The 27,629-nt window shown below is 40.8% G+C and overlaps 1 protein-coding gene across 4 annotated transcripts in view; it reads left to right on the top strand.

Annotated features, from left to right (window-relative positions):
• Ocrl (OCRL inositol polyphosphate-5-phosphatase) overlaps nt 1-27,629 on the top strand; it is a 68,470-nt gene that overhangs the window by 6,408 nt on the left and 34,433 nt on the right. For 2 of the 4 annotated variants that reach the window (XM_057759697.1, XM_057759696.1), the window contains exons 2-10: nt 4,040-4,178; nt 8,177-8,256; nt 11,179-11,217; nt 22,209-22,319; nt 22,708-22,794; nt 23,415-23,535; nt 23,622-23,783; nt 24,962-25,063; nt 26,442-26,556. In XM_057759697.1, coding sequence (XP_057615680.1) covers nt 4,054-4,178; nt 8,177-8,256; nt 11,179-11,217; nt 22,209-22,319; nt 22,708-22,794; nt 23,415-23,535; nt 23,622-23,783; nt 24,962-25,063; nt 26,442-26,556 — 942 coding nt within the window. In that variant the 5' untranslated portion in view covers nt 4,040-4,053. Of the gene's footprint in view, nt 1-4,039; nt 4,179-4,731; nt 4,818-8,176; nt 8,257-11,178; nt 11,218-22,208; nt 22,320-22,707; nt 22,795-23,414; nt 23,536-23,621; nt 23,784-24,961; nt 25,064-26,441; nt 26,557-27,629 lie in introns of those variants that run through there. The other 2 variants (XM_057759698.1, XM_057759699.1) reach the window with 2 other exon arrangements.

Here is a 27,629-nt window from a genome sequence, read left to right as displayed (position 1 = left end):
GGTAGAACCCCAATTTCTGTCTCTGGGTTTTTATTAGTCATGCCACACAACAAAAAATCAACTGAGACACTGGGTGGTATCCTGAGCATAGGAAACCTCACAGCCTGCCCCCACACTGTCACACTTCCTCCAACAAGGCACACCCACTCCAACAAAGCCAAACCTCCTAATAGTGTCACTCCTTATGAGATTATGGGGGTCAATTACATTCAAACTACTACAGGGTGTGTTCTCACTTTTATTGGACATTGTCAATTGTTCTTTACTAACTTAGAATGATAGTACAAATTCTACCCAAGTTATCTGTGTTCTACACCCTCAAAAACATTTGATGCTGCATCCAAGGGAATGCAGTAAAGGGACTGCCAACAGGACAGCTGCACGAGTGGGGGGTTCTTATTGTTAGCAAAACAGAGGCAATATCCAGAGGCATCTGGAAGAGTCCAGAGCAGAGAGAAAAGAAAGCAGACTGGACATGGCCAGGGCTAGGGAAGTGGGAAAGCAGGAGACAATGGTGGAGATAGCAGGAGATAGGACGAAGTGCGAGAGTGGGGGAGAGCAGCAAATAGAGTCCCAAAACAGTGGGGGGTGGACAAACCAGGCAGATTATAATAAGGTAGCTGGAGGGAGGGATTCATTTGGTGGGGGGGGGGATGGAAAACCTGTTTCACAAGTTCCTGAGGAATGCTGGCTTTTATCTAACCATCAGAAATCCTTCTATTGTCCAGCTTGAAATCATTTCTAGACATATAGAGGGCCAGAGACCTAACAGACGCTACCTAACTTTTCAATGTTTTGCCAAAAAAAAAAAAGATTGTGAAGCAATATTTCATGATTTTATGTTTTAATTTTCCTGAGTAGTAATAAAGCTGTGCATCCTTTTATGTTTTATCAGTCACTAAGGTATACTTGACAATCAATTATTTATTCATATATTTTATTGTTTTCTACTAGATGGGGTGTGTGTGTGTTTTGTATTGTTAGGTATTAACCTCAAAGCCTGGAACGTGGTAAATAAGCATTTTACCACTAAGATGAGTTTCATCTCCTTGTTTTCCTTGGAATAAGCTCTCATTATATAACTTCAACTAGTCTTGAACTTGCTGTGTTATCCAGGCTAGCCTCAAACTCCTGAATATCAGGCATGTGTTATCATGCCTCACTCTATTGTCTTAAAAGTATATGCATTGTGAAAAGTAGTGTAACAAAAAGTATCATTCTCACTGTATTTTTTTTAATTTTTCATTGTTGATATTTTGTTGCTTTTTTTGTTTACATTTTTTTGTAATTTTTTATTAAAAATTTCCGCCTCCTCCCTGGCTCCCTTTTCCCTCCCCCTCCCCCCACTCCCCACGCCCCACTCCTATCCCCCTTCCTCTCCAGTCCTAAGAGCAGTCAGGGTTCCCTGCCCTGTGGGAAGTCCAAGGTCCTCCCCCTCCATCCAGGTCTAGGAAGGTGGGCATCCAAACAGGCTAGGCTCCCACAAAGCCAGTTCATGCAGTAGGATCAAAACCCAGTGCCATTGTCCTTGGCTTCTCATCAGCCTTCATTGTCCGCCATGTTCAGAGAGTCTGGTTTCATCCCATGCTTATTCAGTCCCAGTCCAGCTGGCCTTGGTGAGCTCCCAATAGATCAGTTCCACTGTCACAGTGGGTGGGTCCATCCCTCGTGGTCCTGACTTCCTTGCTCATGTTCTCCCTCCTTCTGCTCCTCATTGGGACCTTGGGAGCTCAGTCCATTGCTCCAATGTGGGTCTCTGTCTCTATCTCCATCCATCGCCAGATGAAGGTTCTATGGTGATATGCAAGATATTCATCAGTATGGCTATAGGATAGGGCCATTTCAGGATCTCTCTCCTCAGCTGCCCAAGGACCTAGTTGGGGACATCTCTCTGGACCCCTGGGAACCCCTCTAGAGTCAAGTCTCTTGCCAACCCTAAGATGGCTCCCTTAATTAAGATATATACTTCCCTGCTCCCATATCCATCCTTCCTTTATCCCAACCATCCCATTCCCCCAAGCTCTCCCCATCCTCCCCTTCTCACTTGTCTCTCCCCATATCCCCTTTCCCCCATCCCACCCCACCCCCCAGTTCCCAATTTTTGCCCAGCAATCTTGTCTACTTTCATTATCCAGGAGGATAACTATTCTGTGCTGGGGGTTGCAGGGACTTGTGCATACTAAATGCCCATATTATCACTGGCCCATAGCCCCCACCCCTGCTCTCCCACTTTCTTCTGAAAGTCGCAAAGTTTTGCTTTTCACCACTTGATTTTTAACCTACCTGTCCTAGTTTTCTGTTGCAGTGATAAAACACTGACCAGAACCAACATGAGGAGGAAAGAGGCTAATTTCATCTTCCAGGTTAGAATTCATCATCAACATAAGCCAGAGCAAGAGCTGAAGCAAGGAATCCTAGAGGAATAGTGCCTACTGGCTCGTTTCCGTGGCTTGCTTAGCTATCTTTCATATACAGCATATACGAAAGACCTATCTGCTCAGTGGACTGAACTCTGCCACATCAGTAATCAGAAGAATGCCTTCACAGGCCAATCTGATACAGGCAATTCCCCAGTCGGGATTCCTTCCTCCTGGGTGTGTCTATGTTTGTGTTGAGCTTACAAACCCTATGACATTCCACCCTTTGTCAATTCTTACACACGAACATACAATTTTAAACCAAACCTATTTTATTTCTTTTCTCTGGGATCTCATGTTAATCTCTATATGTTTTAAAGTCTCAGTCTTAGCCGAGCAGTGGTGGTGAATATCTTTAATCCCAGCACTTGGAAGGCAGAGGCAGATGAATCTCTGTGAGTTCGAAGTCAACCTGGCCTACAGAGGGATTTCCAGGACAGCCAGGACTTTTAAACAGAGAAAATGGGTCTTTTTAACAAACAAACAAAAAAATAGTTTTAGTCTTTTAAAAATACCAATTATTTTAAAAGCCCATTCTCTTTAAAGATCCAATGTCTCTTAACTATAGGCTGTTATAAAATCCAAAATAAGTTTCATACCTTCTTATTCCAGAGGGAAGAGCCTGGGCACAGTTAAAATCAGGTCAGGTCAAGGCTAAGCAAAAATCTAACAGTGTAAAAAGCTTAATGTCTGATATCTGGGACTCGTTTGTGATCTTCTGAGCTCTAAAGTGCTTGGTTAACCTCACCTCTCCAGCTCTGACATATAGAGCACACACAGCTTGTTTCGTGGGCTCAGGCTGACTACTAACTATAATACCTCCAGAAATTGATTTTTCCATCCATGGTGTGAGGTAAGGATCTAACTATATAATTTTCCATGTGGAAAAAAAGTCAATATCCCTAGCGGTATTTAATAAAGAATCTGTTCTTTCTTCACTGATATGAAATGGCATATATACTAAGTATCCATCTTCTATATGTGGATGGGTCTATTTAAGGTCTGTGTATTCTGTTCCATTGGTCTGTGCTCATATTATATAGTCTTAACTAGCATAGCTTTAAAGTAAGTCTTGATATCTAGTCAAATATAGATTCTGGAGCAAATGAATAACACAACTGAAGTGGTAGTACTTTTGGGCGACTATTAACAGCCTGGAAAAGTTACAGGAGTTCTTAGGGTGGGGAAAAGGTTCAGTAACCCAGCTCAGATATCACAAAAGCTTGCTTACGTGGCCATTTGAAAGGCGAGAAAACAAGAAATTGAAAAAGTCATTCCAAAGAAAATATGAGTAAGGTTTATTTGGATCAAAATGATCATGAGAGAGGAAGAAAGCATGTAGCTTTTAAGTTTTCAGGGTTGATGGCTGAGTGGAACGGACCAGGCATGTGTGCTTGAACTTCACAAATTTGAAGCCACCTGAGGAGGATGAAATGCAGGAGTGGGGGTGGGCTAGAGGGCTAAGCTCTGGGTAATTTCCAAATTTAGGGGATGGAAGAAAAACATGGAAAGAGAAAACACCTTAGAAGATGACCAACAGAGAGCTTCATAAGTTTAAAGGTTTTTTTTTTGTTTGTTTGTTTGTTTGTTTGTTTTTTTGCATCATGCTATGGTTCCTATAGGCCCAGCTCATCCGATGTGGCTGTTTCTTTTCTCTGACTGTCTTCAAAGTCCTCAGAACCTTTCTGGTGCTTTGCCTTGTGCTGGACCAGCAGCTACAGAGTCCTCAAGTCCTTCGGGTGTCTGGCTGCAGTTCCCCAGGTTGGTCGCAGGGGGCGAAATCTGCGGCGGCCTGGCAGGCGGGCGGGGGCGGGAGGCGCCGCTCTCTCTCGGGTCAGACACTCTCCTCCCAGCTCCCCAGCTCCTCAGCTCCCCGGCTGCCTCCCAGGCTCCCGGGCTCTCGGGCTTCCCAGCGCCCGTTGGCGCCCGAGCCCTTTCTGTCCGCCTAGCCGAGGCGGGTGGGCGGCAGGCCGCAGGAGGCGGTGTCGTGGAATCCGCTGGCAGTCCGCAGCCCCGCAGAGCCTGGAGGCCGCCCTGATGGAGCCGCAGCTCCCGATCGGAGCTCAGCCCCTGGCCGTATCCGTCTGAGAGAGGGGGAAGGGGAAGGGAGGCCACGGGGGCGGGGGGCGCGGGCCGGGGTGCCGCACGTGTAAGTCCTGGGGCTGAGCGGAGCAGGGAAAGGGGGCCGGCTCGGGAGGGGACACTGGGGGAACCAAGGAGGGCGGCCGGTGTGTGCCCGACCCCGTGTCACCCCTCCTTGGCTGAGTTTGCAAAAAAAAAAAAAAAAAGGGAGAGAGAGACCCTTGACCAGTGCCTGCATATGGTGGAGGGTTTGGAGATGAAGGGTCCCCTCCGGGAGCCCTGCGCCCTGACCCTAGCCCAGAGGAACGGGCAATATGAGTAAGTAACCACCTGACTTCCACGGAGGAGAGCGCCTTCTTCCATAAACCTCCCTGAGTCCGAAACCGCAAGGAGCCAGCCCCCTTGGCCAAGCGGGCAACAGGTTCACAGCCAGGTGTGCAGAGTGAGCGCTTCCTGAGCAGAGGCCTCCCATCACCAACTTCTAAGTTGCTAGATAACTCCAGGCCCTGTGGCTCAGTGGAAGGGCGCAATGGACAGGGAAGCAGGAAGCCTGGGTTCTTAGTTCCTGCACCCTGTAACTGACATGTGTTGTGTAACCAAGTTAATAAGGTTTTCTGAGTCTTGGTTTCTTTCCTCTTACGTTGAATAAAAGCATAAACTGTCTTAGAACTTTTGGAGGTTTAACTGGGGGAATCATAAGTGTAAAAGTGGTTTACAAAGTAAAAGTGCTATGGAAATGCTCTACTGTTAATGTTCCAGACTTGTCTTTTCCCCATTCGACTGGCTCTTCCAGTCCCTGGATCCTTTTCCATTTGCTTGAAGGCATATTCATTAATTCACTAATTTGTTGGCGTAGGGCAGTAACTGTCTCACTGGACTAGACTGTTGGAAAGAAAAGCTAATGAAATATACAGAAATAAAGCGATATTTGACATTTTATCAGTGCAAGGCACTTCCTTGGATGATAGGAGCTCAGTAAATACTGTTGACTGATTGAGCAAAAGATTATTTAGATAAGCTTTCGCACAGCTGCTAACCTTGCCCCCTTGCCACTAATGCTTCATCTTAAGTTTCCATGGTTACCATTATACATCACAATGCCCTATCATTGTTAGTGTGGAAGGTACTACCCTTGGTTCACTGGTTTCTGGGAATCAATTTTTCTCCTCGTTTAACAGTTGTTGAGCACTTACATCTGAACATCTCTTAACATTGGATTCTGCATGAAAATCGGTTTGTCTCGGGCCCTACTTTTTAATCCTCTGTCTCTAGCTGCACACAGAAGTACCACAAGCCTTGCCTTGAGGCTACAGGTGACACTGTAACTGATTTCAACTAGGTTTTTGAAGTAGCTCTTTCCTAGATCCTGCTTGGTCAGTTGTGCTGATGTGAGACATTCATATTATTTTCCCTAGACTTTATAAAACTCCAGGAAGACTAGTTTAATAAGAGTACACTCAATGGAAGAGTGAATTGAAAGGTTCGATTTCGCGATCATGTCGAAAGGTGGGAACAGTATGAAGTAGTATAACCTGCACAAGCCAGTAGATTCTATGTCTCTTGGTTTCCTCTTCAATTAAAAAAAAAAGAGCCAAAGTTATAAGAATCAAGTGGAATAGCTACATCATTGTAATGACCACAACACAGGAATCGAACCCCCTGTTTAGTGGGTTTAGAACTCTAAAATGAGAGCCAGTAGCTGGTCTTAGGATAAGGAATTTGTCCTGTCTAATCTCTTGTACCAGAAAAACTTTTAAACTTGGCAAGGGGAGCACTCTTGATCCTTCCCGCACAGAGAAATCAAATCCCTGTGGTGTGAGTGCATGTAAATGCTAAGGGTATAGCAACAACTACTGCGTGGTGAGTTGATGATAGCTCCAAGTGCTTATCATGCCCCTTTATAGATAGAGAAAGGGAGGCTAGGTTTCTTGTTCAGTTATAACATTGCATAGCTGAGACCTAAACCTATGCAGTATAATCCAGAATTCACAGACAAAAGGTTTGTTTTTTAGACAGGGTGTCTGTGTAACCCTGGGCTGTCCTGGAACTCATTCTGTAGACCAGGCTGGCCTTGAACTCAGAGATCTTCCTGTCTGTCTCCCCAAGTGCTGGGATTAAAGGTGTGGCTGTGAAATTTCTTTTGAAAACATTCACTACAGACAGCTAAAACTATCATACCATCTGTACGCCTCAAAGGTTTTTTTCCTCTTAATGTCTTCTCTGACCTAGGTGTCCAGAAGTTTTTTACTTTCGGACTTTTTCTGTCTTAGAACTTGAAGCCTAGCTCCACATTTAGCTCTTTGGTTCTGAATATGGAAGAGCTTTGCTTGAGAGACCAAAATGAAAAATAAACATATAGGGTTTTGCAGGGAAAACAATGAAATGTTCAAAATATTTATTTCTTCAGGGAGTTTCATTTGGAAATTAACCTCTGCTTATAGTGTAATTAAAGTTGGTCACCTATTTAACCAGTAGTGATTGAGTATCTGCTAGACTCTAGACCGATCTGAATAGGGCCATTGCTCTGAAGGAGCTCCACTCGAGGGGAAATTAATGTGACTGCTGTTTAAATGTTCTGTTGGAAGGCCAGGCTAGGGGGAGAAGATTGCTGGTTCTGCTTGGAATTGTTCGGAAAAGGCTTCACAGAAGAGGGCAGATTTGAAGTGGGGCTCAGGAAGAAAAGAGATATTCTTGAACAAAACTGAAGAGTGCTTGATGAAGGAAGCAGTTGATGTTTAGAACAGCGGTTTCCTAATTAGGTTATACTTGGATTCTGTGCCACTCAGAAGAAGTGATTTTTAAAAAGTGAGCCCAACGAGGTGGCATGCATCTACAGTCCCTGCACATTGGAGGCTGGGCAGGAAGATCATGGGTTTGAGATCAGCCTGAGCTATATACTGGGTTATAGGCCAGCCTGAACTACAGTTCAAACTACAGTAAAACCCTGCTTCAACAATGTAAGGAGTAAGAATACATGAATTTAGAAGTCTTGCACTTCATACTTGGAAGCCAAATTCATTCGTGCTTACAAAAAAAAAAAAAAAAATACCAGCCTGAAGTTAGAAACCAGAGAACATACACAAAGGGTGTGAAGGCAACCCACTTATGGTTTGGGCTACCTCTTTGCTGTTATTTTACTGGTCCAGGAATAATTCTTATTCTTCCAGCAACCTACATGCATGTGCGAAAGAGACAGAACCCTTCTTTGGTCAAAGACATGAACCCGAACGTGAAAAACTAAAGAACAGGTTGTCTGGTTCATTGATTCAGTGCACCTGAGTGTCTGTGATATGCCAGTCTCTAAGCACTAGAAATACTATGACCAAAAAGATAGCCATGGTCCCTGCCATCAGTGAGTTCCCTTAAAGTTATAGGTTCTCCAGTCTGAGGTTTATACAATGAAGGTGTGTAACTTGCGATGCATGCTCTTAAGACTGTTTTTAAGACATAGACATATAATTCTTTATGCATGTAAGCCAGTTTGGATGTTCAGATATTGATCAGCACTCTTAGCCCTTGAGCAGCATTTACTAATTGTGATACTTAGATCGAATGGACTAAATCCAACAAGTCCAATAAACATATACAATTTTTGTGTAGCAAGACAGCAGTGTGTTTGTTGCTAAAGATTTGGCATTTTCAGTAACTATTCATTAATACATTCTTCTGTGTTCTAGGTTAATAATCCAGTTGCATGGGAAGGAACAGCATTTTCAAGATATCGTTCCTATAAATAGCCACTTCAAATGTGTTCAAGGTACTTGCTTTAATGACTTAGCTAATTTTATAAGGCTTCGCCTTGGTCATTAATGCAGTGTATAATGCCATACATATTCAAATTTGTCACTGCATGTAAAATGATATATATTACTCTTCACAGAAAAAGTTAACACTTCTAACCGGCCATTGAAAAGATAAGTGTTATGTTTAAAATGCTGAATGTATTTAGCACCTGCTTCACTGAGTAGGGTTGGAGATATGTATAACTAATCTTTTATGTCTACTGACATATATGTGGATTTAAATGACAACCTTGGGCTTAACCAACATTCTGTTCATTGTAAAGGATTCCCGTATTCGGCACTTTGGATTTAAGTCACCTTGGCAACATGAGGTATCTGACTGTCATGCCTCATACTCAGTTCTATCAGTTCTCAAGCCTTGACATTGGTGAATCATAACTCCGGGGAGGGAACACTTGGCTTTCTGCCCTCACATTTGAGGACTGAACATAGAAAAATCTAGGTTCGTTTTCTGCAACGAAACTCAAAAGCTGGGAGAGCTGTGTAGGAGGTATTGCTTCTGTAACTTCCCATTGCTCTAGAAAGGAAGCTGGTTACTAGAGAACAAATGTCTTATGCCTCCCAAAGGTCCAGTGCTTCTTTCAGGGAGAAGCACTCTGTACCCAATGGAGGATCTTGAGAGCTTGAGTCCCACCTTGCACAGGTGCTTTCTACATTGAACTTTGATCTTTTCACAACAGTAACATGCATTCTGTAAAAGGGTGGGAAAGAGCAGCAATGCACGAAGAAAATAAGTCACCTAAAGCGTCCTTTAGAGACACCTAATATCTATTTTTTTCTCTGTGCACACAACACATCGTCGAAGCAGGATTCATCCTATACAACATTTTTCTCTCATTCACTTGCTACTATATTACAAGTGTTGTCACATGCTGTCAATGGCTATATGCTGTTCCATTTTATGGATAGCTCATAATCTATTCCCTCTGGTTGACATTTGAACTACTGTTCACTGATATAAATAGGAATGGGGCAAACATCTCTGCACTTAAATCTCCCTGCATATTTATTACTTGTTCAGGATTTATCCCTGTAAGTGAATATAGTCAGTGTGTATGACTTTTAAAACAGTGCACTGAAAAGAAAACACAGTGTGTGTTAAGAACTCAAAAATACTCAGCTGGCCATAGTGGCTCATACCTATATCCCAGAAGGAGGCTAAAGCAGGAGGGTTACAAATTAGAGGCCAAGGAAGAGTTCCAGGCTAGACTTGGCCATGTAGGGAGACCCTGCCTGCAACAACAACAACAAAAAGCAAAAGGAACAAGGAGAGGAGAAGATAGGGGAAAGGAGGAAGAGAAAGAGGAGGGAGTAAATTGAAATACGTACAGGAGTAGCGTCTAAGGTGTGTCGAAAAGCAAGCCAGTTGTTGAACCTGTCCTGTGCAGGAGACATTGTAAACAAGGCTCCTACATGCTGTAATAGGGTTGCTACACTCACAAAAGAGCCAAAGGTTTTGGTGTCCGAGCATGATTTGGGCCTTTCCTACTACCCCTAGGGTCTCATTTCCGTTATTTTTAGTAAGAATTAGATGGCCAGTTGCTGTATTGCAGTGGAAGATGTATGCCCTTTTCCCCCCATGACAAATTGAAATGTTATGCCCTTGAGTTTTCACTTCCTTTCCATTTCCTGACTTGCATATCTATTTGGGAAACTAGTCACCCAGAGTTTTGTGGAACTAAAGGGCATTACAGAGCATTACGCCTTCATTTCCTACTTACGTCAACCTGCAATGGAGAGCAGGGGGACTACACTCTGCTATTGGACAACTTCGTGTCTTACTAATCATTGCTCTTTGCACCTGAATAGTAGAACCTGGTGTTGAATTGAGTGCAGTGAGGGAGCTGGAAAAGTGTGTGGCTTCCCATCTGATCAACAGAGGTCGTGGTTGATTCCAGCTCAGAACCAAGTGTCAGCTGTGAGACAGTAGCCTGTGCTCAAATCTAGGGAAGTCAGATAGTCCAGGCAAAAAAAAGGAAGTCCAGGAAAACCGAGAGAAAAGAGAACTCTAAACTTGCAAACAGCTTGTGCTGTCTTCTCTCCCCCCCGTCCCATTGACACATAACACTCTGTGCTTCTACGAGATCATATTTTAGCTTCCATGTGTAAGTGAAAATATGCAATATTTATCCTTCTGTGATGGTTTATTTCACTTAACGTAATGTCCTCCAGTTCCATCCAGTGGCCAAAAGGTCTGGATTTCATTCTCTCTGCCCTTAAACAGTATTCCACTGTGTGTTATACACTAGATCTTCTTTATTCATCTGTCTGGTTCATCATGTCTCATGTGAATCATGCTCCAATTAAGATGGCATTGTGTCTGAAACTTCTTATTGGATATGATACCTTTTAGACCCACAAATATTCACTAAAGCCTAAGAGAAAAAAAACTTTAAGTATACTCTACTCTTCGACAGGGCAAAAGCAGAGATGAGATCATTGACAAATTTTCAGAGACTATGTGTGAGTTGAGAGAATAATTCTGTGAGAAGAATTCTCTGAGGCTTTTAGTCACTTTTCTCTGGCTTCCTATAAGATTGAAAGAAGACAGAGAGCTAAACTGGCCTTCACTTGCACAAACATGTTATCATGTTCCCTTCTATTAAAGTCACCTCCCTTGATTTTCTTTGAGGAGTTCCAGTTGGGTCCTTGATCGACTCATTTTTTTTAAGTTGAATTGTACATAGTCTTTATAACCTGGGGCTATAAAAATTCTTTTAAAAAATATTCCAAACAAAAGCAGTCAAAGGATTCTTTAATGTATTCTGAGACTCGGGAGGGGTGACTGAGTGATTGTTTAGTTATGAAATAGTGCTTTAGTGGTAATGAGTAGTGTTCTCCTCTCTGATTCCATTGTGTTTTTCTCCTCCCCGTAGAAGCAGAAGAAACTCTTTTGATTGATATTGCTTCAAACAGTGAGTATCTTTCTGAATGGAGTTGATTTTCATTCTACAAATATTGACTTTATCACTCTATATTTAAGAAACTTTTGGGGGCCGCATGGTAGTGGTGCACACCTTTAATCCCAGCACTCAGGGGGCAGAGGCAGACAGAACTCTATGAGTTTGAGGCCAGCCTGGTCTACAGAGCGAGTTCCAGGACAGGCTCCAAAGCTACAGGGAGAAACCCTGTCTCGAAAATCAAAAGCAAACAAACACAGAGAGAGAGAAAATGAGAGAGAGAGAAAGAGAAACAGAGAGAGACAGAGACAGACAGAGAGAGAGAAAGAGAGAGAGAGAAATTTTCAGGGGTGCATCTTGCTTGTATTTAGCCATCTCATTTTGTGGTCACCATTTTCTTAATGCTGCCCTACAAATTATCCTCATCTCTCAAAACCATTCCATCTGATCCTGAGAAAACACAGATAGCTGCTAAGAATCTTTAAAAACCTGAAATGTGATCAGCTCTTCTGCTGAGGAGCTTTAAGCCACCTGAAGCTGCAGTTATTGTCACTACCAATCGCATCACCGCTGTGGAACTGATTAATTATAAAGAAGAGCGAGGAAAATGCTTAAGGTGTCCACATCATGTTTGTGTGTGTGTGTTTATGTTAGTACATATGCAGATAAGCATGCAGTGTGTGTGTATACATGTACACATCTGTGCATTTGTGTTGAGGCCTTGGGTCAGTGACAATAAGTAGCATTTTTAGATGTTGTCCACCTTTGTTTTTGAGACAGGGATTCACCAGCTTGGCGTTCCCCAATTAAGCTAGGCTGGTTGGCCAGTGAGCACTAGGAGTCTACCTGTTTCTGCTTCCCCAGCACAGATTACAAGTATGCTCCACTATTTCGAGGTTTCTTACATAGGTTCTGAAGGTCAAAATCAGGTCCTCATGCTTAAATGCCAAACACCTTACTGATAAAACTATCTACCCAGCCATATTAGCTTTTTATGTGTGTGTGTATTTAAAATAAAAATATAATTACATTCTTTTCCTTCTTCCCTATCCTCCCCCGAGCCCCTCTAAAGTCCCCTCCTTCCAGTTTATTCCATATCCCCCCACTTTCAAATTGATAACTTTATTATTATTATTATTATTATTAGTTACATATGTGTGTGCATTCATGTATGCATAAATATATAAATACAACCTGCTAAATAAATTTCTGTTCTTTGTGTGTATATGGCTTCAGAGTATTGAATAACAAATTAGGGGCTCATCCCTGGGTGAGGCCGATTCTTCCTCTCTGGATAGTCATTAGTTGCCTTTTCTTTTGTTGTTATTGTTGTTAGCATACAAAGTAATAGATGTCATCACGGCATTTTCGAACATACTTTGGCTTTATTGATTTTCCTCCCACAGCAGCCTGCCTCTTTCCTCCTAAACCCTTTCTTCACCTCATTGGTCCTCCTTCTGCCTGCATGTCACATATATTCTTTGACCCTGTTTTCTTCTCCCCAACATTCCCTTAGGATAAGACCTTTTCCTCCCTCATGATCCCCTTTCCAGTCTTCTAGCCCATACCCCCCCCCACAGATGCACCTGGATACATATTAAAATTTAGGCTCTGCGTGAGAGGGAAAACATGCAGTATTTGTCTTCCTGAGTCTGAGACATGTTGTTAATATCGTCATTGTAATTTGTTACACCTATTTTCCTGCAAAAGTCACGACTCTATTTTTCTTTGTGGCTGAATCTTTTGACTGCTATTATACTGTAGACTTTTCTCCCACCTTTTCTTGATATTTTTGTGTAAGCTCACGATGTTTTCACCTATTCCTTATATTATGTTGAAAGGCGCAGAGTTCATGAAATTACTTGTTCAAGCATTCTCTTTTCTTTTTTGAAATAATTTATGTCCTACTTAAGCCCTGTTCCCTCAAGGTCTCGATTCATCAGAGGGAACATGGTCTTCTTTTCGCTGTTTCTGTGCTTTCATTTTTATCAGTTTGATGCAAATCACTGACTTTCTATGCAAGATGTTCTTTATCATCTAATTGTACTGTGCTCTGGAGAGGAGAAAATGGGCACTTGATTGCTACTGTGACTACTGTGTGGTTGCTATGGAAAGTGTATCTGACCACACGAATCGAAATCAGATAGTTTGCCTTATCTCTTGCTTGAGTCCTTGGATAAGTAGAACTTGCCATTTAGCTTGAGGCTACAGGTTGGTTGCACATTAATTTTGTTTGGAGATGGTCTCTGCCCTTGGCACTATTAATTTGTACTGGATGGTTTTCTGGTTTGGGTTTATTATTCTTTTCTTTAATCGTCGAACATGGAAGTCTTAAAGGCTGGTCCTAACATGCTGTATAAAACTAGCTGCTAGTTTCCGTTGCAGGTATCCAAGAGAGAAAGTAACTCAGAATCTGTGTTTTATTGTGACTAGACAAGACAAAAAGCAGCACCAGCTACATGGAACTCTCCCTGTTTCCAAACCAGAGGTGTTGTTGTTGTTGTTGTTGTTAATACGGTCAGGGAGAAGTCTCAGTAAAAGCACTTGCTATACAAGACTGACGTTCTGAGTTCAACCCCTAGAAAATAGTACCTTTTCTTAATGGGCAAGACTGATTTTGGTGTAAATATGTATTATTTAGATACCAGTAGTAAACATCTTGAAAACAGTTTTTCTGGTTATAAAGTTAATGCAATTAATTATAATTTGTGATTATCAAAAAGTTTTGAAGTATCAAATTAAACTTTTGGGTAGAGTGGAAGAGGTGGCTCAGCAATTAAGAGCCAGTATCTCTCTTGCAGAGGACCCAAGTTCAGTTTCCAGCACCCACTTAAGGTGGCTCACAGCTGCCTGTAACTCCAACTCCAGGGGATCCAATGCCCTCTTCTAGACTCCACAGACACCTGCACTTCCATCTGCACAAACATACACACATAATTAAAACTAAAATCTTTGAGCATTGCTATATAACCATGAAGTTATACTATAGCTAACATTTAGATTATATTTCCACTACTTTAGATTATATTTCCACATAATTAGAATCCTTCTACATAGTTTTTGTGGAGAGAGTTTTAATGATGAGCTTTGACCCCAGAGGTCTGGTGCATGGTAAACATATGCTCTATGACTGAGCTATACCTGTACTCCTTTATTGACAGTTTTTAATCATGGATTTTTACTTAACACTTTACCATGACATTTTCCCTATGATATTTAAAATCATTTTAAACATACTTTTGTTGTTGTTATTGTTCTTTGTTTGAGAAATAATCCTATCTATTCTAGGCTAGCCTCAAATTCCTTATATAGTCAAGGATGACATTGATCTTTTCCTCCTCAGTGCTGAATTAATGCCTTATTCCACCTTGCTGGGTTGCTTAAACACTATTTCTAATAACCAGTATCTCACCATAGCTATTTTGTCATAGTTTTATTAAATTAGTTTATAAAATTAAATTATTTTGCAGAAACACAATGCATCTCTTTATAACTCAGTAAAATTTTGTGGTTTCTTTATGTACATCAGATTTTTAGGTTAAGAATTTCATGATGATTTGTTGTTGATATTGTGGTGGGGGGTTATGTTATCTTCTGATTGCTTATTACTAGCATATGAACAACTAATGAATCATGGATATTTTATCCAGCCACATCATCTAATTTATTTTAGTATTTTTCTGTTTTTTCCCATTTTGGTAGATGGATAACTTTAATTATCTTCAAATAGCTACTCTGCCCTATTTCTCATAGCTATAGCCACTGCTGTGTTTCATGTCTTACTGTACCGATGAGAATTTGGGGATCAATGTTAACTAATGATGTTAACCCTTGTGTGGGTCTGGGTTTCAGTGAGGATGCCTCAAGTGGCATTTTCCAGTTAAAGACATTCTGGCCTGATTACTTGCTGGTCCTTAAAAAAAAAAGTAAGAAACTGCATTTAAACCAGACATGGCATGTGCCAGTAGTCAGAATACTTGTAAGGCTTAACTAAAATGATCATGAATTCAAGGCTAGGGCTATATAGCAAGTTCAAGACCAGCCTGAGTCACATAGCAAAACTCTGTCACTTACCAAAAAAACCAAACTAACAGCAAAATAAATGTATTTAAGTTTTGCTGTTCTTTAACATTGTGAATATATACTAAATTTTATTAAATTTTCTCCCTCTTATTCATGGAGATGAATATGATTTCCCCTTTTGTTTTTTTTTGTATCTTTATGACCTTTAGATGAACTCTATTATGCTAATTTTTAATTATTACCCTTCCTAGTTTACTCATTATTCTATAAGTATTTGTTCAGTGCCTTCTGTTTGTCAGACCTGGTTGTAAATCCCACAAAATCATCAGAGCACAGCAGAGATAATAATCCTGCTATTGCTTTGGTTTTACCTTCTGTGATTTTTTTGTTGCTAGAGCCACAGAGATGCCTATAATTCATGCATGTATTCAATAAATATCTGAGTACATTTTGGGTGCTATGCACTGTGCAAGGCTCTAAAACTACAAGAGAAAGCAACACTTGAACACATGAACTTGGTAGTTCATGTATTTTAATACAGAAAAGTGACTTTCAGCAGGTTCAGACACTTACATGCTTGTGGATTTGGTAAATAAAAGAAAAATTGGAAAGAATTTACAAGAAGGGTTATTCATTTGGGCATTGTAGTTAGGCAAGGAATTTACAAAGAAGAGACATTTAAATTGGGAACAGAGGGCCTAAGAGACAAGCAACAAATGGAGGGGGGAAAGAGTATTCCAGATCAAGGGCACATGAAACTCTAAATTTAAAAGTACCCTGATGCTTTCTGGGAAATAAAAGGCTAGGGTGCCTGGAATAGGGCTTGAGCACTGAGGCAAGAGAGGCTATGGCCAGATCCAGTGGAATCTTGTAAGCCACAGTGTTGACTCTGTCTTTTTAGATCTTAAAATGAGAAGTTAAGGATTTTATGCTGATATAGCATCATTTGCCTGGAAGCAGAAAGACCACTTAGGAGACTGCTTTGGATGTATATGCTAGAGAGTATGGTGGTGATAGAAATGGAGAGACATGAGCAGATTTGATAGATGAATTTAGAGGTAAGATCAAGAAGAATTAATTGGCTTGGGTGTGGGGAATGGAAGGAAGAAAAGTGTCGAGGATAAATACAGGGTTTCTAACCTGAACTGAGATGATGATGCCCATTTGCACAACTACATTGAAGGTGGAATGAGTTTTCCTTTGAGAAGACTGTCAAAATGTCCTCTTTTAAAATATATCTATTATTTGCTTGAGAATTTTATATAATACATTTTGATTGTTTTTACCTATTCCTGGGCATGGAGTCGTCCATTGACCTACCAATAACCACATCCTTAAAGAAAACTGACTCTCCCTCCCCTTGAAGCCACCAGCTGTCCATAGCTCTTCAGTTAGAAGTAAGGGTCCATTAACCCCTTTCCACTTGATGCTAGAATGTTGATTGACTGATTTTGTTCAGGTGCTGTGTACATAACCACCACTACTCTCAGCTCAAGTGCAGTGTGGGTCTGTCATGTCAAGAAGACAGTTTTGTTTCAATCTTTCCCTAAGCCTTGGGAAAGGAGTGTGATATGAAGTCCCATTTGTGGCCGAGCCTACCACTGACACTTACTTTTTGTATTTTGCCAAGCTGTGAGTTTCTTCCTTAACCACTACCCACTGCACAAACTTTTGGATAAAGACTGAGGGCTTTGAGGGCAGGTTGATACTGTGTCTGTTTAGCAGAGTAATAGCAGTAGGCTTACCCTTGGGGCTTTTGAGTGATCCAACTCTGGGTTTGTGGCTGGATTTACAGTACCAGTGAATGCAGTTTTAACCATGTTTAATTGAGATTTCTTTGGGACACGTGTGAGTGGATGACTAATTGACAGTCAAACCGATGCCACTTAGAAGCAAAGTCAAAACCACTAGCACGTGAATGATAATATAAATAATGTGATTATGTTGAGAGCTGTGCTGTTTCACACAGTGCTGTCTGATGCATATGTCTTACATGAATTAGAAGTAAAATTCAAAATTCAGCCATCCATTTCAGTAATCCATTTTCAAGAGCTCACTAGCCAGATGTGTCCATACTGGACGGTCCAGCTATAGAGCTTGCACAAGATCCCAGAAAATTTGGGACAGTGCTGTATAGAATGAGAAAATAATTGGTGTTAGTTCAAATAATTCTGTCTGTTTCTTTAAAGTCACATATAGGAGGAGCCACTTCAAAAAGTAGTAACAACTAATATCCATAATAGACAAACTGAATGAGTACTTTTGTAAATCTGGAATGGAGAGCGTCTACCCAAAGAATAGCAGGAAGCATGATTCCTGAGAGGACCTGAGGGGGATGTGTGAGGACGGATTGGGATCATAGTAGAAAGGATCTTCTTTGAATGCGGTCATAAAAGAGATGAATACAAGCAGGTAGGCTTCCATTCTCTGAAGTATAGGTTAAGCAACCTGCTGAGTGAGAGGACATGAGAAGGAGCTGGTCCACAATCTGAGAGTACATGAGAAGATGTGAAAGTTATTCCAGGTAATATTAGAAAGCTAGCTAACTGTAGGAAACAATTTCTTTCTAGGCTAAAAGGTCCATTTGAGGTTGGTGATCGAAATTTTATTATGCTAGCAAATCCGAATGTATATGTGTTTTAGTTCAGGTTTCTGTTGTTTCAGTGAAACACCATAAGCAAAAAGCAAGTTTTGGCGGGAAAATGGTTTACTTGGCTTTTGTTTTCATGTTACTGTTCATCGTTGAAGGAAGTCGGGACAGGAACTCAAACAAGGCAGGAACTTGGAGTCTGCAGAGGCCATGGAGGGGTGTTGCTTGTTTCTCACGGCTTGCTCCCCCTTCAATTGCTAATTAAGAAAATGTTCTGCAGGCTTGCTTCCAGTCGGATCTTATGGAGGCATTTTCTCTGTCAATGTTTTCTTCTCTCAGACGACTGTAGTTCCTTCCGAGTTGACATAGATCTAGTCAGCACAATATGTACGTGTACGTGTGTGCTTATTTCCTCTGGTTGCTCTGGTGGAAGTACTGAGAAGGCAATTAGTTGGACTTTTGTGGGTTGGAATATAGCCAAATAGGTGCTGTGGGAGACCAGAGGTAAGGCAATTGTGGATTTTTGCAACAGACTCTGGTGATGACATCTGTTTGAGAAAAGGGGAAGTAAAAGGGTTCCATGGATAGAAAGTGAAGGGATTAATGGGCTGAGGTTCTGTGAGGCCCAAAACAATTCCAGTAAAGATAATAAGCAAGTAAAATGGGAGGAGGAGTAGGTCACAGTGAGACATTTGATTTGGCGTGTGTTAGGTGATGGTGTTTCCATGATGGAAAATCTAGGATATTATTGAGAGAGTCACTGTAGGGAGTGAGGAAATGCTGGCTGAGGTGGAATGGGAAGGTCATTGGGTGAAGGAGTTGAAGGTGTTAACTGGATTTTCTGCACCGGTTTTCAAAGAAGTTGGAGGTGAAGTCTTATGTATCAGGCATCAGATCCTGAATTCTGGGTCTTATAGAGAGTGGCGCTCTCACAGAGGAAGAAAGAGAAAGCAGTACAGCCCACTGGATGAGCCTCAGGAGAGAGCAGGTTCCTGAAAGACATGGAGATGGAGGAGGTGGTATTGGTTTGCATCATGTTTAAGCCAGGCATGATAGTACCTGTCTATAGTCTTAGCTACATGAAAAACTGAGGGAGAATCACTTGAGAGCAGGAGATCAAAGCCGGTCTGGGGAGGGGTAACCCACTGGAAAACCAGGCAGTTTGCATTTGCATCTGATTTTTAATGGAGTTGGATGTTGAAATCCCTTGCAAGTATTTTGCTTAAAACTACCAGTAGAGTCAAATGTAGTGACAGGTACCTAGAATTTTAGCACTTGGGAGCCAAGGCAGGATTGCAGGTTTGAAACTGGCCTGGGCTACACAGTGAGACATTTCTGAGCTTCCTCCCTTGATATTCTCTTTTTGTTGTCCTAGGATGGGGTCCACCTGTCAGAGTGCTCTAAAAAGCACCTCTCCAGCTGGGGAAATGGCTCAGTTGGCAAACTGCTTTCTGTGCAAGCATGAAGACATGAGTTTGATCCTCAGAGCCCATGATTTAAAAAATTTAAACGAACAGGTAGATGACAAGCACGTATATAATCCCTCACTGTGGAGACAGAGACAGTTAGATCCCTGAGGCCCCCTGGTCAACAGCCTGTACTACCCTACAAGTCCCAAGTCAATGAAAGACCCTGTGTGTTTTTCAAAAGATAAAATGAATGGCTTCTGAGGCCTAATAACAGAGTTTAACCTCTGTCTTCCACCTGTATGTGCACACCCGTGTAGGTACACACACATGCACACAAATAAATAAACCTCTGGAATGTAATGCAACTATGATTGAGAACTACCAAGAGATACAAAGACTGTTCAGAGGAAGTGCAAGATACAGGAATGTTTGCTGCCCATAGAAGGCTGAGAATGGGGCAAGGTGGGAGAAAGGAGAAGAAAAGGTTGGGTCATGAAATAATTTGTTATATTTTCTAAGCATTTTGGTAAAAGAGCATTCGGTGATAATTTTCAGTTTCTGGAATCTTTTGGCCATTAAATAGATCTATTTTATATTTGCTAAATTCTATTTTTCAAGAATTGTAGGAAAGGGATTAAATGTTCTTGTACTAAATTTGCATCAGATAGAGATTGCTCTGTTTTACCTATTCTGATTGTAACTGGCATGAGAAATGGAGGACTCGGGTCCTGAAGCTTTTCCCAGTAGCTTTAAGGCTGTTCCTAAATGACACTTGTCTACCTGCCTTTGTTCTCCTCTGCACAGTGAATCCCTCCAGTAAGTATCTTATCTGTGGCCCTCTTGGTTGTCTTTCATTCCTCCATTTTCATCCTTTTTATTCTTCTGACTAGTAATTTTGTTTTAAAAAAAATCACTGAATCCTGTGAAGATGGGCACAAAAAAAAAGAGAGATTTTAAAAAGAAGACAAAAACAGAACCAAAGGCGAGAACTATATTACCAACATAAGAAACTAGGATATGAATTCTATTTCTCCTTTGTTTATTATTTATAAGTGTAGAAAAGTCCTCTTCCACAGCTATTTGTTGAATGCCTTCTAGCTCTGAATCTGCCATCATTGTCACCAGGAGAGTGACCAGCTAACTCAGGACTTTGTCCATCCTAATAATCTGAAAAGTCTTAAAGCACATATGGGAAGCCCTTAAGTTTCAGACGACTCTGAAACTGTGGGAGAGCATTGGATGATGTGGATATGTGTCCTGCCTCCTGACTAAGGAATGTGTAGCTTTAGGAACACAGGAAAGCAATATGTGTAATCCATTAGAATAAGAATATAAACAAATACATAGGCTCCCTGGTTCATAAAATCTGAATAGTTGACTCAGATGGTAATTTTAGGGCACCAGAAAACAGGTGAGAGTATGTTGTACCCTTAAAAAGTCTAAGCCTCGGGCTGGAGAGATGGCTCAGAGGTTAAGAGCATTGCCTGCTCTTCCAAAGGTCCTGAGTTCAATTCCCAGCAACCACATGGTGGCTCACAACCATCTGTAATGAGGTTTGGTGCCCTCTTCTGGCCTGCAGGCATACACACAGACAGAATATTGTATCCATAATAAATAAATAAATAAAAAATTTAAAAAAAATTCTAAGCCTGAGTCTGGAGAGAGCTCAGCTGCCCATCCTGAGGATCTGGGTTCAATTCTCAGAATCCTCATGATAACTCGCAACTCTCTGTAACTCCAGTTCTAGAGGGACACACTGCCTCTTCTGACCTGCAAGGATCAGACACATAACACAGACTACAGACATACATGTAAGCAGAAATACTCATACATATAAAATAAAAATAATAGTTTTAATAATTAAAGAACTCTGAGACCTTTGTAAATTTTTTTTTGTTTTGTTTTGTTTTTTTTTTGTTTTGTTTTTCAAGACAGGGTTTCTCTGTAGCTTTGGTTCCTGTCCTGGAATTAGCTCTTGTAGACCAGGCTGGCCTTGAACTCACAGAGATCTGCCTGCCTCTGCCTCCCAAGTGCTGGGATTAAAGGCGTGCGCCACCACAGCCCGGCTGTAAATTTACTTTTTAAGTATTACTATTTGTAATGTTTAGAGATGTTTTACATGCATGTATGTATTGCACCATGTGCATATTTGGTGCCTGCAGAGACGAGAAAAGAGCATTGGATCCCCTAGAACTGAAGTTACTGAAGGTGGTGGTTTAACATGTGAGTGTTGGGAATTGAACCCAAGTCATCAGCAAGAGCGTCAAGTGCCCTCAACTGCTGAGCCGTCTCTCCAGCCCCAGTAAATTTGCTTCAAATTCTACTCTTTCTCAAATGGTTCTTCTTAACCAACCCACTCTTGGAGTAGATCTTTATGTTGCATTTGCAAGATTATTCAAAATCCTCATTTTTACTTGAGATATTTTTCACTTGTGTTAGAGGTATAGGTACATCTTTCCAGAACACTTTAAATCAGTCCTGCTATTTTTAAGTTAGCTTGTAAATTGAATTTACTCTGAACCTAACCATGTTATTTCCTATATTACTTTCATGCTTTAGAATACTATATGAGCTGGACTTGAAATGGTGGGGATTTCCAATGTGGAGAGAGGAAGAGGATGATTGATGAGTTTATTATTTTTTGCTAGAACTTAGAAATCCCTGCACTGACATCTGAGATATCAGGACATAGGAAGCTATGAGTTAGCTTATTATAATCTTGAGTGTCTATTGCTAGATCAGTCTGCTTATTGACACAGTCCATCAGCACTGTGAGTACTGTGAATACTTCCCATAGGGTTTCCTCTGTTTCAGCCCCTCAACCACTGCAATACAGAGCCCTTGCTCTTGGATGTGCGCTCCTTATTGAGGGTCTAGAATATTTGTAATCTGGACCTCCTACTGACCAAAAAATTTCAGAATACTGTCTCAATAAAGCAGTATATCACATATCAAGGTATCTGTGGATTTAATTCTTTTTAAAGGTGGCTGCAAAATTCGGGTGCAAGGAGACTGGACCAGAGAACGCCACTTTGAAATTCCTGATGAAGAGCTCTGCTTAAAGTTCCTCTCAGAAGTCTTTGCAGCACAGGAAGGTAACTCAAGACTCAGCAAGTTTCTTTCCACTATTTCAATGGGAGTAAAATACTGATGTGCTGATTTAGAGTAACGTAGCTTTTAACAAAGCCCCTTGCCCCTTGAGCCCTGATAGCTGATTTTTTTTTCTTCAGGAATGAACCCAGGATATATTAAGGAACAAGTCTACCCAGCTCTAAAAAGAAAGTCTGTGGCATGGCATGCAGTTCCCTGCAGCCTGTAATCCCCTTCCTTTTGCCCCCAAGATGACTCAGAGCTGTCGGTATTTCCTTAGTCTCTTCCATTCCATTCCAGAATTGTGCTGACCATGTACTCAGGGAGTTTAAATAAGTGAGTAGCTTTGCGTTTGTAGTTTCCCAGTTTTTGACCTAAATCTTGTCTTTCCAGCTCAGTCACAGCTTCTTGTTCCAGAACAGAAAGAATCATCTAGCTGGTATCAGAAATTAGACACTAAGGATAAACCTACTTATTCAGGTATTAGAAAGATTCTTTTATCTCCGGTTGCTATGATCATTTTAGAGTCGATAGATTGTATTAGTTCAGATTAATTGGTTGTGTAGAGTGGTTTCATTGAACCCATGACCATGGACCAATGTTTCACTCTATGGTATACTAGCTCTTTACAGGCCAACTGAAAAAAAAAAGGTTAAAAAGTACAAACTCCACAGCCAGACAGCCTAGGTTTGAAGGTCAAGTCAATAAAATACCGACATGAAGCTTACGGATTATGTCATCATGTTTGAGTGACTCAAAAACCCTGAACTTCTGTTTCCTTCTCTACAACGTGGGAAGAGTTTTCATTAAAAATACTTTATGAGGTTATTGTAATGTAAGAAAGACAAATGATATATAATCCCTTCTGTAAATGTTGGCTTACATTATTCAAAATCAGTATAAATTTTCTATCATTGCAGTTAGCATGTCAGTGCTTCTTGGATGAATACGAGTCTTACCATAATTTAAGTGATTACGACCGCTGTGGGGCCCTTCTGTTTAGCAACATTGCTGATGTTGCACATAAAAGCCTTGTCTATCCTGGCTATGTTGGAGGATCTCTGTTTCTTCACTTTCACTTTGGATCTTGTATCCTTCAGGGCTGCTTGGATTTGAGGATAATTTTTCATCTATGAATTTAGATAAAACAATGAACACACCAAGCTACCCCACAGCGATTCATCGGGAACCACCCCCTCCACCTTCTTCAGTAAACAGAATGTAAGTCCTCTGTCACAGCATACTTCCCCCTATAATAGACTTATATGTTAGCCTGTTTTACTTTTGAATCCTGCTTGATGTGCTAGGCCTCCACGTGAAAAGGAAGCTTCAAATAAAGAACAGCCCAAAGTGACCAACACCATGCGGAAGCTATTTGTACCAAATACCCAGTCTGGGCAGCGAGAGGGTCTCATCAAACATATCCTTGCAAAGCGAGAAAAAGAATATGTCAACCTCCAGTCTTTCAGGTTTGTCTGTCATCTACTCGCTGAGTCTAAAACTTTAAGTATAACAGTCTTTTTATTTGTAAAAATATTAGCTTCATTAAGAATCAAAGCATGCTCTAAGGCAATATTCATCTGACTCAGACTTCTGTCTCTGCTGGCCAGAAACATATATATCTAAGATCATGCAGAAGCTATACTTTCAATTTCCTAACTGCTAATAATAGCATGTCTACTAATATTTCTACCCACGCTTAGAGGAACAAATCAAACTCACATATAATAGAAAATTGTCCTCTCACGCCTTCTATAAACAAGTATGTATGTGTCTCATCTGGCCTACTGAATCTTTGTCCAGCCAGTACTGGAAAACTAAAGTCCACCATTACTACCGTGTATTAATTTACTGCTTTGATAACTTAACTAAAGTTTCACCCAGTCATCTTGATTGGAAGATCTCTCCTGAATCCTTTCCTATTAGTTTTCATTTCACCTTGGCTCATTAACATCTCATTTTCTGGACCCTGGTATATGTGGTATAAAGGAGAGGTGATAGGCTGTGGCATGTATCCCCAGTGTGTTATTCATGGGCAGAATATGCCTTTCTAATCCAAGACTCCAGTCCCGTCTTCTAACCTAACATGCATCATTTCCTCAAATCCAGTCACAACTGCAGTTCCTCATATTCTATACAGCACTTATATGTGAACAATTAGGACAGTCATGAGTCATCCCTTCTGCCTTCCTGCTTAGTGTACTATCTGCCTCATCAAAATTTCCCGAAGAGTTGTCCTCATGATCCTCAAGAAGTGAGGTTTTTTTTCAGTTTAGCTATAGCTCCTTACAGAACAGTTGTCCTTATTAGCCTGTCTCCAGCGCAAACACAGCTCTTTCCATTCTAACCTAAAGCTCTCCCTTAATGAATGTGGATAAAGTTTGAGTGGACATTTGTCAAGAGATTCAAGTGTGTCTGTTTAAAATACAGACCTAGCTCCTTTTTGGTGATTCACTTGATGTAAAATGTAGAGAAAATAAACCCATGGCTTTGCATTCTATGAGCAAAATTTTTCTTATGTAGCTGGCAAAACACTCTGAAGCGTTATGTTGATCAATATACCCTTTCATAGAAATGTTAAAAGTAGTATTATGTTTGTTAATGCTTTATCTTTGTTTTCAAATTAATTTTTGTTGTACTGTATTAGATTTTTTGTTGGAACTTGGAATGTGAATGGCCAGTCTCCAGATAGCAGCTTAGAACCTTGGCTGAACTGTGATCCAAATCCTCCTGATATTTACTGCATTGGGTAAAGACCACTTCTGGACCTTCCTTTTCCTCTATTTGGTATTAATGTAACATGGCTTTGGCCTCTCTCTCACCTTTGTTTGTGTATGTGTTTGTGTATGTAATGTGTTAGCATGTACATGTCTACGATCCGTCTCCATCTCACTTTCTTTGCATTTTTTTTATTCTTTAACCATTTCATTCTTGTAAATAATAAATTTTAGTTGTTTCCACCACTATGACCTTCTCTCTCTCCTGCTGAAACCTTTCTTCCCAACCAGTCTCCCTCCTACATCCATGTCTTCTTTATATACATGACCCATTGTGTTTAATTGGAGTTTCTCGTGTGAGCATGGATGGGAGGTTTTTTACTGGAGCATGAGCAACTTATCAGTGGCTATACCCCAAAAGAAAGTGACAGCCTTTCCACCAGCAACCATTAACTGCCCATTGTCTCTCAGGGAGGGCTAGAGCCTCATGGGCCCCTCCTCTATCCATGATGAAATGTTGATGGGTCCAATTTGCAAAGATCTTATGCAGACAACCACAACTGGAGTGAGTTCAAGGGGAGCAATGATTATGTCTTCAGGAAGACGTCCTTTTGCTGTACATGTCACCGTCTTCTGGCTCTTACATTCTTTCCATACCCTCTTCCACATGTTCCCTGAGCCTTGCAATGTGTGATGTAGCTGCCCCACGGTGACAGGGCCCTCCACCATCTCTAATTCTCAGGATTTTGGCCAATTACGAGTTCCTACATTAACTGCCACCCACTTCTATGTTAAAGCCTACCTTATATCTACCTTATTTTTTGAGGGACTCTCCACTGAACCAGGAGCTTGCCTCGAGATCCTCCTGTCTCTTTCTCCCCAGTGCTGGGATTGCAGGTATATTCTACACCCCCAGCTTTGTTTTCCATGGATGCTGAGGACTGACCTCATGTCCTCACACTTGGACAGCAAGCACTTTATTGGCGGAGCCGTTTCCCCAGCCTTCATCTTCCTATTTTTTCTAAAACTTGTTTGGTTAAAAACTTGATGTGAACTATATGTGAGCGTTAATTTGTGGGTCAAAAGAGAGCATGAATGAAACCCATAGGAAATTGCTCATCGTAGAAACAGATGAAATCAATTCTCACAGTGATTATTCAAAGGTTGTAAAAGAAAAGTTTCACTACTATCCCTGTGAGAGTTTTGATTGTTATTGTTTGGTTTTAGTATAACCTATGAATATAGTGGTGGGGATTCTTTAGAAAAACTACATGTCTTTTATAAAATTTATCTTGCGTTTTTTTTTTCCCTTTACTCTAATGTCTCAGAAAATAGGAAAGGAGGTAGTCACTAAGTTATGGGCTGTGTATACCGTAGCTACAGCCTCTGCCCCCATTATTTTTCCCTCAGATTCCAAGAGCTGGATTTGAGCACAGAAGCCTTTTTCTATTTTGAGTCTGTAAAAGAGCAAGAATGGTCCATGGCCGTGGAAAGGGGTCTGCCTTCAAAGGCCAAGTATAAAAAAGTAAGCTACACTGGATTATCTCTTTCAGTCTATAACTAAGTAGACATCACTGGGAGTTATTCCATTAGCTGAACCTCTTTCAAAAAGCTTGTTAAATAATTGAATTCTTCCTCAGATGAAATACTGTGCTATAGGAGACTAATCTACCATAGTTTCTTCTGGGGGGGGGAGCATAAGTTTTCTGTTCATAATTTTTTATCACTTGGGTAGCCTTTAGAAGAAAACAATTTACTGTTTTTGCATTAATAATTAAGTCAAAATAATTAGATATAAGCTAATTGATCTGTCTGTGCAATAAAAGTACAACTGTCTTCCAACATGGCCAAAATAAAATGCCTACCAGAAAAACAGATTGAAGCTTATGGTGTGCATAAAGTGTGCCTTAGATTCAGAACAAGAACAGCAGTGTTGTGGTATTTAAACAAATTCTAGACTTCTTTGTAGGTGAAGAATAAAGTTGAGGAGCTAAAGAGATGGCTCAACAGTTAAGAGCACTGGCTGCTCTTCCAGAAGACCTGGGTTCAATTCCCAGCATTGACATGGCAGCAAACAACTTTCTCTAACTCCAAGATCTGACACCCTCACACAGACACACATGCAGGCAAAGCACGAATGCACATAAAATAAAAATAAATAGTTTTTAAAAGGTATATGCAACAATACTCAGCTATTTGTTAAATAATAATAACAATAAAGTTGACTTTAGCAAGATGGTCAAGTTTGTTGGTCTTTAGAAGATATTTGGTATAGGCATTTAGCTACTAGGAGAGATATTTTCATTTCAAGGCGACTATCCTAATCTCAGAAGGAGTAATCTAATGTTCTTCTTTGCTTTAGAACAGTTTATGTAGGTGGCATAAATCGTGAAGATATTACAGCTCTCTAGCCTCATTTAGACTAAAAATAATCAAAATTCAAAGGATTACTGTTTGTAGATTTAAATATCTTAGACAACATGAAATCAGAGTCTAGGAAGAAGAAGGAAGAACTTGCTGGGATAATGGCTTGTTTTTTACTATTTGAATTTTTAATGTACTGTCAGTAGGGTACAAAGTGATTTACAAAGAAAGCTA

This window comes from Chionomys nivalis, chromosome X, assembly GCF_950005125.1.
Source record: "Chionomys nivalis chromosome X, mChiNiv1.1, whole genome shotgun sequence".
Lineage (NCBI taxonomy): Eukaryota > Metazoa > Chordata > Mammalia > Rodentia > Cricetidae > Chionomys > Chionomys nivalis.
The sequence above is the reverse complement of the archived record's forward strand: the minus strand, read 5'-3'. Positions and strand labels throughout refer to the sequence as shown.